At 34.7% G+C, this 11,398-nt stretch overlaps 1 protein-coding gene across 1 annotated transcript; it reads right to left on the reverse strand.

The window, feature by feature from the left end:
• Window positions 1-483: 483 nt before the first annotated feature.
• On the reverse strand, window positions 484-7,045 carry ODAM (odontogenic, ameloblast associated). Its single transcript, XM_007193561.2, is given in 11 exon segments — window positions 484-513; window positions 750-911; window positions 1,339-1,410; window positions 2,220-2,267; window positions 3,090-3,194; window positions 4,994-5,041; window positions 5,484-5,632; window positions 5,635-5,716; window positions 6,274-6,321; window positions 6,839-6,904; window positions 6,995-7,045. Coding segments are annotated over 11 exon segments (861 nt in total).
• Window positions 7,046-11,398: the final 4,353 nt, after the last annotated feature.

Raw genomic sequence — 11,398 nt, forward strand, 5'->3', positions numbered from 1 at the left:
ATATTTAATATAAAAATCATGGAATTTTAAATTTCCATGTGATTGTACAAATTTTTTATCACTTTGAGACTTTATTTCATTCCAAACTAATACAGATGTATTGGCATTATTACAACTTTTAGCTTGCAAAGTGAAGTGGTGATTTGGGAGAACTGACTTTGTATATAGTATCTGTACAATGTCTTTTACATGGACCTAGTATATTTACTATTTGTGTTTTCAGAGTTTATGCCAAGTTTATGGCATAGGCAGACATGATCCTCAAAAATTTATTTTGATTTTTAAAAAATTGCTAAAGTCTCTTAATTATTATTAGCTTTGTAGGAATATATAAGCACTAACTTGTTTTTTTAAATTTTGTTGTACACCTTTTCATTAGTTCTCCTTACAATTTTTTTCTTTTAATTTACAACATGTCATGGTACTTAAGGCATGCCTCTTGGCAAATACCTACCCCAAACTCTGAATGATTAGGACAACATCTTATGGTTCCTTTAGGCTACTGGTCTTGGCCTAGTGAAAAAACGATATGCATAAGAAGCTGTTATTAAATCAAAATTAAATTATATTCTGATTAATTGATTATCCGTAAGCAATTATTGGTCTTCCTATTCAAGGTTAAGACCATATATTCTACTATATCTTAACTGTCATTATTTCCATAACTAAGTCCTATAAATTAAGCACTAACTTTATACTTTCTATTAGACATCAATTTCTTACATAAAATGAATCTTTGATTACTCTACCTTCTTCTCCATGAGTTCTGGGGTAATAGTTGGGTCCATAGCAGAAGTAAAAAAATTTGTTGTGCTGGGTTTTTGTGAAGTTGAAGGAATGAAAATTCCTGCATTGGCGTGCTTAAAATTTATCATTTCTTTTTGTAAATATGGTGACACTCCTCCTGCTGGCTATAAGGGTGACAAAAATAAAGTGGTTACAGGTTCAAGGGCAAGGTCAAAATTGGGAAGAATATAAAGTAATAGTATTGAGATGCAAAGCAAGGATTTTATTTGAGAAGTAAATACCTTTATTAATTTTCTAGATTATAATCTATCCTTTAGAAAGACTGTGAATATATGCCAGCAAACATGGATGTGTCTTAATACCTGACTTTAAATGAGTGTACCCAAGGAGAGTATCTGGCATATAGTAACCCTCAATAAATATTTGATGAACTGAGTGAATTGAATTTTGCTTGGAAAAAGATTACAGGGGGAAGGAGTAATAATTGTGTGGAATAATAACATTTTCATTAAAATGAACAGTACTGCAGGGACCTGTAGGTTGTCAGTTGCTGATTTACAGTAGCTAGCAGAGTGTGGTAAGGAAACTTACCATCACAGCAATTTCAGGAGCTGTGCCTAGGAAGGGATCAAAGGCTGGTTGCTGCTGTCCTCTCGGCATAACCTGAAAAATTGCCAAGTTTAAAAAAGTCTAAATTATTAATCGATAAAATATGTTGTTTTGCACCCAAGGCAGTTAAACCCTTCCCAACTTCTTCAATTAGTTTCTTAAAGACGAACAAAATAATTTAGATTTGAGAAAGAGAAAAGCAGCTCCTGACACTGAGAAAATGGACTGACACAATAGCTCTGCTGCAGTGTTTTCAGGAGCTGTCCTGACATTCTATTCTGGACCTTCGTGTTCTCCTGTTGTACATTAACAATCCTACAGAACACCAACATCAGACAAGGTCGCCTCTGAACATGATGAAGTACAATCAAAACAACACCACTTTGTAATCTTGTCCAAAGCAAGGTCCCTGTACAAGGCATGAAATACCAGGCATCCTTAGGTCCTGGCTAATCTGAATAATTACTGTTTCTTTACCAGTCACAGCCTTTGCCTCTCTCCATTGTTCTTACCTTCTAGGTAAGAATTGGAAAGTTACCCAATCACAGAACTACCCCCACTACTTGAGAACACCCAATCCAAGGTGAACCATCACTCCTTTAACTCTCCCCAAACTCACCTGACACAAGGCCAGACCCTGTAAGAAGGCATTCCAATACCTTCCTGTTAAGACACCCCACAGTTCTCCATGGTGTGTTCTCCCCTGTTACAATGAGTGGATAAATCCAATATTGTCCAACTAAGGGTGTGTTCCTGGTGGTTTTTGGCTAAAGTGCTCTGATAGATTTAATAGTTTGTGAAGCAAGTAGTTTCAAAAGTTAGTTCTTTTTTTTTTTTTTAGTGAAAGGTATACATTTACCTACAGGTTCTGCTTGTTGTGGAATATATCCAAATTCAGTATAGAATGGCATCTGTCAGAATTTAGGAAAATGCATTAGGTTTGCTCTGATGATTTTTGTCATAATGTAGTGGTAAATGATTACTGAAATATATATATATGTATATCTATCTTATACTATAGTAAAGAATTTTTTGAAAATTTATATGTTCTAGGTGGTAAAATTTATTGTTAAATTACCAAGCATCCTTTTACCACCATATGATTTCTAGGTTAAAACTCTCCCTTTCTCTTTAAATTAATGTGACTTCGTTGGAAGTACTACTACCAGTCATTTAAAGCATAATTTTCAGTTTTCTGTAATTGGTTAGGCAAGTTTTAAGTGATGATAAATTTAAAAAAAAACTAATTTCCATTCTAATTAAAATCTAGTTATATATGAGACACCTGAATTTATATCAGAATTCTACCAATTTATTGCAAGTCCACAAAACTCAAAATAATGTTACCTAATTTTACCTCAAGATCTGGTGATCATAAGTGCCTTTTATCATGGTAGCTATCTAAAAAAATAATAACCACATGTATATGAGAAAAGGGATGCTGGTAGATTTTTAAAAGTTAGAAAACTTCATTTTCCAATATGATTCAGATTTTGGCCTCTGATTCGACTGAAGTCCATTCACTGACTTTATTCTTTCAAAATTCAGCCTTGGAGTATATTTCCAAATTAGTGACATGTTAAAAGAAAGCACTGTATCCTTTTATGACCACCAGTTCAAGCTGTTGAGTTTTTGCACTAAGTATAATCAGATATTCTCTTCTCTGAAAATTTACCTTATCTTCTTTATTCTCAGGTGGAACTAGTCAAACTAAAATCAAACACTTGTGGTACCTGCTCCTCAAACAGCAGATGTCCGGTTTGCAGAGGTGACTGTGCGACTGTTTGTTGAGGCTGTTCCCAGGGTAGGAGCACGTAAACTGGGTACTACAGAGGCATCTATTTGTAAACAGAAAAGTACAGAAGAGCTTCCTTTAGTGCAAGACGTAAAAAAAAAAAATACCCTCTAATATCAATATTATATTAAAGCTGATTTGTATTTCGCAGTTTTATGAATGAAAGAACACATAAAGCAGTCCTTCCCAAACTTTAGAGTAAACTTGTATTGCAAGTGACACTGGACTTTGTTTCAAGGTTGCTTGGTCAGACACATTAGGAAGTAGTGAATTCAACTAATAACAGGTTTTTTAAAAAGGGCACCTTGGACTTTATGTATAAATTACTTTGCAAATATCTAAGAAGACAGCCTGTGCAGCATTTTCCATATATTTTTTTGAGACTGTATATTCTGCAGAACATGGTATTAGAAATTCTACCATAATGAATGAATTTTCAGGAACGTATTTCCTTTAATAATTGCCATTTTATTAAAACAGTCCATAAGTATTGTAGAATACTTCAAAAATCCAGAAATAGACAAGGAACAAATAAAATCACCTGCAATTTCACCACCCACATTATCATGTATTGGCTTGCACTTATGTCTGTATATGCATATGTGTTTATAGAAAATGAGGATCATTGTACATACATGGGGTTTTGTGTGCTATTTTCTTTCCTTGTATAATTAAATGAGACCTTATTGGATATAAGAGCTAAAAAAAACGATAACTGTGGTTTGAGAAGAGGTATATTTTGTACAGTGGTTCTTCACCCTGGCTAAGAATCAAAAACACTAATTGAACATTTTAACAGATAATCAGTTTTGATCTACTCATGGGGTTTTGATTCATCAGGTATGGGGCAGGGTCCAGGCATTTGTAATTTTCAAAATCATCACCAGAGATTCTAATGCAAAGCCAGGTTGGAGAGCCACTGGTTAGGTGGTTAAAGGAAGGGTGAAGAATTATATTCTAACTCAGCTATTTATTTTCATTAGGATTGGGAACTTAATCTCATAGACTTAGTTTCTTGATCCTTAAAATGAAGTAATTCCACTTGTCAGGTATCTAACTCTCTAAATGCTGTGGCATAGAATGAGATAATGTCTAGAGGTAACTTTTGCTTAGGGGTGGACAAAATTACATAATTATGATTACGCTAAAGCCAAGTGGTGTAATGTTTTACAAAATGGTCAATATTCTGCTGGTGAATAATATAATTTATCCATATCCCTGTTTCTTTGAGCCCAGGATATTATAAAATTAACTAGCCAAACATTAAGAGGGTTTTCTATATTACTTTAACGATTCTACTAGTTTGCATTCATTTTTAAAGATTCTGTTATTTAATGGAAATCACCACCATTTGACTGTAATATTGGAGTTAAACTGAAAATATACAACAACCTGGAAATATTTTGAGCATAACTCAGAAAAACTCTCTCTATATCATATGGTATTTTATCAGATTAATGCATCTTTCTCTGAACCAAAATTTAGGGTTGGACAAAGTCAGCCCATGGTATCTCTCCAGAGTTGTTACCAAATGCCAGCATTCTAGGTGCAGAGAGGACACAACCTAAGGCTTAGTGAGCTCTTTAATTCCCAACACAGTAATGTCCTGGAAACTCAGGGGTCCTGAAGAGTCTCAGCTGGTCTTTCTTTTGGAGCTCTTAAGTGAGCCTAATATTAACAAACTGTTACCAGCCCAGCAGTGGTGGTATCTAGATTGTGATAGCACTGTACGTGTTTGTAGCCCTGCTATAGGAATCAGAGCTACAAATATAGAAGAAAGCATTCAATGGACAGGGTATACAGCCATCTCTGTATAGGAGTGATGGTATTCCTTTCATTTACCTGTCCTTGCTCATGAGACATTTTGAAGGAGAACACAGAGGGCATAACCTGTCAAAAAAGGAATTATAAAAAAGTTATACTTGACTTTTTAATTTAAAATTCCAGAGCTGTTTTCTTTAGACCTAACCATATAAATGTATAATTTGTATTAGCAGACTTCTATGACAACAGAAGGTCATCTATTGTGTGTACCATCATTAATGCAAATTGCCCTTTTTTTAAAGATGAAATTTGCTTAGTTATCCTTTCCAAGACATGTTTTAACACTTTTGATTTGTGACCGTGATCCTAGACTGCTGACTTAAATAGCATTTTTTATGTCAGAAATCAGAAAGATAAGGAATTACTTCCAGTGATGGTAGAAACATATTATGAGAAAGAATTCTTGCTCAATAACTCCTGTCTTATTTCAAAGCTGGTTCATATTCTTTTTCACATTCCATGTGCATTATCTCTTTTCTGAGTAACAAGATGGAAGAGGCTGACTTACGTTATTAGGGCCCTGTTGGGTCTGCGGTGGTGTTTGAGGCTGTGAGGGGTCCAGCTGTCCTGCCTGGGTTTCTTGGGCAAAACTGATCCGTCCTGGGAAGGGTATCTGATTTGGGACCAGTCCAGCAAACTGGTCGAGAATTGATAAGAGAATCGGGAGAGTCCTGGAATTTGAGCCTGCTGCTGCTGTTGTAGAATCCCAGGGAAAGGGGGAATCCATGAATTAAATGGGCCCTGGGAAGACACAAAAGGAACGAAGCATTTCTCTTTCATTTCAAAAAGAATTTAAAATCAGTCCTGAGCAAGAAGGAGACAAAATGTAAACAATTTCTATATTTCCATTGCTCCATTATAAGAAAGGGCAGATCCTGACACATTGTGAGCCATGCAAGCAGCAGGAACAATGCTAAATCCCCGGTGTCCATAATGTGACATATGGGGCAGAATGAGGTGGATAAAGGCTACAGTTTTGCAGTTGCCAGACTGGTGTCAAACCTTTTTTTACCACTTAGCTGAGTATGATTTTGTGTAAAATGGTTAATCTAAATATCTCATAGTTATGAGACTTTGTCCCTGGCATATAACAACTTCTCAATAAATAAATGTTCACCGATTATAGTTTTTACTTTAGTCTTCAAACAAATGGTAGTTAGAATATATAGGACAAATTCATAACTTTAAAAATTAAGATTTTAGAAATAGAATCAGAAAACATTTTGTTCTCGTACCAAGTACCACAAGAAATGAGCGGTAGAAATGTATTCTTGAAATAATTATTGAGGTAGGGGTACCTGAAGCTGTAGTGGCTGAAGCTGAGCATTATTAAGATTCAGAAGTAACTAGAGAAGGAAAGATAGTATGAAAACAAGATTACTACACATGCTAAAACTATTAAGAACGTTTACTACAAATATAGCACAAGTCAGAGCTAGCTGATCATAATTTCCTGTTAAAGGTGAGATGTTTTCTTACTAAGCTTATAATAAATGACAGTGATTAGAGTTTAGGATTTAACTACCTCTCCCCTGCTGTATATGAGATTGCACAACTTTAGCCCATTCCAGTGGTTTAGTTAGTCATTTTATGCTCTTAAACACCTATTCACACCATATCAAGTGTTATTAGAACAAAAAGGTATACAAGAATCTGTCTCTGCTTTTAAAGAATTTGCAATCAAACAAGGGAGGCAAAGTAATATTCTAGAAACAACTTGGTATACAAAACAAACATAAACATTGGAAATGCATTTGGATATAAAGAGCTAGTGGGTAGAATTGCAAGATAAATCAACAGAAAGCTTTTTATCTCTTCCCCACTGGGTTTCTATAAAACAAAGAAATAAAAAAACTGGGGGACATTGTTTTAAGTATTTAAACTAATCTCATTGCTGTTGCTTGCAGACATAAGGCGCTGTGGAATAAGCTAAACAAAAAACCAAAAAACAGAAATGGTAAAAGAAGACTTGTTATGGGTTTCACACAATGATTTCAATTGTACCATGACGTCACTTACCGGGTCTGGCATTGTGGCTCCCAGTATCCCAAGAAGAATTATAGTTTTCATTTTCAGATGAAATATCTAGAAAATACGTTGTGAAGCTTAGCTTTAAAAAAGATTTTCTATGTAAAAATCATGATAACAGTAAATTAGCTGGTATTGTTCAATCAGAAGGGTAGTTGGCTGAATTTTAGAGTATTTACTTATATATTAGGATTTAAAATAAAAAAGGTACATTTATAAATATCTGTAGCAGAACTCATTCTTTTTCTCAGAGCAGCTTTTTATAAAAACCAAAATTGTTTGCTTTTCCTTTTAGCTTGCACCAAATAACTCATTTGGTGGCATGTGATGTAGTTGAATGAATTTATGAACAAGATGGCCTCATTCCCTGTGCTGTTCTACATTGTAGGTAGTGGGTCCTTTGGACCATGGGAGGCCCATGACTGAGGTCAATGAACTAGGTCTTTATTATGCAAACAATTTTATTGTCTATTTAATGTAGTGATAAGAATACCACAATAAAGGTCTGACAATAACAGTTCAGTACCAGGTAGTGTTGATTTAAAAGCCTAATAACATTAAAATATATTAAAACTAAGCAACAGAGTCAAAATTTTTCTAATTCAAGGAAATAGTTTATAAAATTAAACTGTAATACTGATTTATAGTCTAACCCGTGGAAATATATTATTTCTTGTCCTCCAGATTTGAAAACTCCTGCCCTAGTTCAAATCATTGACCTACACAAGCATTTAAGGTGACTTTGGTAGTTTATCCTGCAGAGTTGACTGATTTGTGTTCTTAAAATTATGAAAGCAAAGATTTGATATCTTACCTCACTCTTTTACCTATGAAGAGAAATCTAGACTCATTCAAGGTCTGTGTCTTTTTTATCTTTTGGCTCTGCTGCTTGGAGTTTCTCTTAAATTTTAAAACCCCATCTTTAGAAGGGGAGGACCAATCATTTTTCAAAGGGACCAGTGATTGAGTGGGCTTCAGACAATGGCTTAGTTAATAACCCCTTTCCTAATCATCTAGGTGGTATATGGATTCTCACAGTTTTAGTATGTCATTAAATTATCCTCAGAAATGTTTCCCTGTGATCATTCCTGGCTTCTGCTTTGGTTATGACTAATTCTTCTAGAATAATAATTTTTCTCTGCTCCTTCTTTTACCCTCCTTAAAATGGATACCTTAATAGAGCAACTTTAAAAGACTTTATTCAAGGATTAATGGGTGATTATTTTTATTTTAAGAGTAAAATACAAAATTATTAGACATAAGGCGAGGGCCTAAAAGAAAAAAATTCAAAACCTCTTTAGGGGCAGTGAAGATTCTTTGGTTCTTCAGTGCTGGACTGAGTAAATATGAGCTAATTTAATTTAGGTTCAACCTTAAGAACACTAGTATATCTCCTTTTACCTAGGAATTAAATCCTTAAAATATAGCTAAATCTCTATGTGTCTATGACATGTGTTTCCAGGTGATCATGTTGCTTGGAATAAATAATTTAATAAATATGAAGCATGATGGCGTACATTTTAAAAACAATGGAGAGTGAATGCTTTGTGTTTTAAAAATTTCTATTTTGCTAAATATGATTTTAGCATTCAAAATACAACTTAAGTATTACTATTTGCCCATTATTGTTATTTAAATTTTCTTCATAAAGTGAGTTTTGCATTTGTCTTGTTTTCCTTTATTGTTAATACTCACCCCACTCTGATAAATAGTCAAAGATCACAAATTTTGTGATAATGTATTAACAGTGAATTTCCATTGTGCAAGAGTTCTTTGGTTAATTTAATCTTGGACAACTAACGGTAGCCTTATCATGCAGGGAAACAAAGTTATAATAAATTTGTCTTTCTTAGTAGAATGAGACCCTTAGAACTTGAATAACTCATTAATAATAAAATGATTATACCATTTACTATCTAGCCAAAACAAAAACTACAGGGACAAAAAAATACTTAAGATAACAAGACCCTTTTCTTTACTAAAGCAGAGAAGCTACTACAAGGATTGAAGAAAGGAACCATCCCAAGATTTAGAAGAGTTGTCTTTTTAGATTAGTGAAATAGTTAGAACACTATTTATCTATAAATTATATATTTATCTATAACTATTTATCTGTTAGTCCAGATATTAATGCAGATTTTACTAGAACCAGGTTGTTGGTTAATCTAACCAATTGTTACCTGGAAAATCCAGTAGGTCTGTTGAATGGGTGATGGCTCTAAATTGCCTGATGATATGTTTTTAGTGATTGACCTTAGTTTATCCTGAATAGTATCAAATTAAATTTAGTAAACCATAAGCTCTCAGTCTCCTGAGATTTGCTACTGCACTGTGCAGGGTCTTAGGCAGCTAACCCCACGACTGAGCCAGAAAGTTGTCAGGGCCAAGCACTGAAAAAGTTAGCACCTCTATTACACAGCCAAAATAGAGTCAATGTGAACATTATTACCTTGATGATGAACAGTTTCACCTAGCTGCATTCCTCAAATCTGAAGGTAGTTGGGAGGAGATTTCTGTCATTGTTTTCATTTTGTTTTTATTTTCCATTACTTGAATATTCTAAAGAAAAGCAGTTGAAACTCTAGTTATGCAACAAGTTGAAGTGGAAAAAAGGTAGGCTATGCTTTCCTATGTGATCACTTTCAATTTCCTAAGTCACCGGAGGCAAAGTTTCCTTCCTCTGCGTAGGAAGGAAAATAGCAAGGGGCTCCAGTTTAATTCTTATCACACTGTAGTGTGAATAGTGTCTGTGTCTGTTTCTCCCACTCAACTGTGTTGAACTTACTAATTTTTCTATCCCATGTCAGTCACCCAGTAGGTATTCCATTGGCTTTTGTTAAATAAATGGGTTCTTTCATTCAGGGGAGAAGAAGGTCATCCAGGTGCAGAGCAATGTCAGTCTGTATGGATTAAGGGGCAGGGACATTAAGCAGAGGAACCTGAAGATGAGGAAATCCTGAACCAGGTATTGTCACCGTGACTTCATTATTTTATTTTAGCTCAATTACCAGAACACCAGACATCTCTTTATTCAAATAGAAGTACAAAAACACATAACAATGCCAAGTATTGTACATCTGACTGTTGGATTATGTACCTTTGAAATTATCTGTATCTTTTCTCTGTTCCAATAACATAAATGATGAAGCAGAAACAACAATGGGTTATAAGTTAGTCCTTTCAAAATGTTATCTCTGCTTTTTATGTTGTTGTTCATCTAACCTGAAAATCAATTAAAAGGTTTACAGAGAACCGTTGTCAAGTAGATTCTTTGGATTAAGAGAATCGAATTTGAATTTTAGCACTGCTTATAATAAAAAATAAATTTCTTGCTTATGAGTTATACTTTTCCAGGAACTTCTAATTACGCACCAAGTTAGGCAGGACAGATATATCACTGCCACGTTTCAATGAGAAATCTGAGGTACAGAAGGTTCAGTGACTTCCTCCTTTCATTTATTCATACGACAAATACTTATTGTGCAGCTTCTATAGTTCATGTCCTTTCTGGGCACTGAGAAATTAGTGTTAATAAAACAGACATTGTTTCTGCCTTCACGGAAATTGCTGTTTCTTCCACTGTCAAAAAAGTACCACAAACGTGCCCAGTATGCAGGTCTTTTGATTCTTAACCAAGTAGCCTTTCTAAGGCACCAAGCTACCTAACCAGAGAGGAGAGATGCATAGCACAATTCCAAAGATAATTAGCAGATAAAAATAATAAATGGTAAAAGTGGGTATTTTCATATATTGCCAGAGTTGAACAATAAATCTCATCTCAATGAAGGCAATAGGTTTTGTGATGCTAACAATTATTTCAACAGTAGCCTGTGTAGTAAATACAGAGAATAAGCAAGCTCTTAATCAAATCTCTTCTGTTACATAGTGTTCACTTTTAATTTACTAAAGTGATCCCTCTGTTTAATAGTGTACATTACTGGATATTAATGATCACATGTCCACTATGGCTCTGACTTGATAATATGAGTCTAATTTTATTATATTTAAGATTGGTAGTTATGTGCATGTAAATTATGACTATAAAGTATAATTTCTAGGAGTAGTCTGTTCAGGAATAGAGGTAGTAAGAAAAATAATCTACACCTCTTCCTTTCACAAAAAGACCCATGAGTTGCAGAGTAACTGAGAAGCCAGCCCACAACGAAGCTCGGGCTATAGGATGGCGACTGCCTGGGATGCCATGCAGTGCAGCCTGTGGCGTGTGCGGTGGAAGCACACCCCCCCAACATAGCCCATCTTGGTCTGGGAATAATCATCATCCGCCTTCTCAGAAAATCACTTCTTTTGTCCCCTGACCTGAACTGGTTTCTTTTTCTACTGGACCTCTATCTAGAGTATTTATTTGTGTCCCTTGCTCTTTATGAATACAGAACC

This window comes from Balaenoptera acutorostrata, chromosome 5 (assembly GCF_949987535.1).
Source record: "Balaenoptera acutorostrata chromosome 5, mBalAcu1.1, whole genome shotgun sequence".
Taxonomy (NCBI): domain Eukaryota; kingdom Metazoa; phylum Chordata; class Mammalia; order Artiodactyla; family Balaenopteridae; genus Balaenoptera; species Balaenoptera acutorostrata.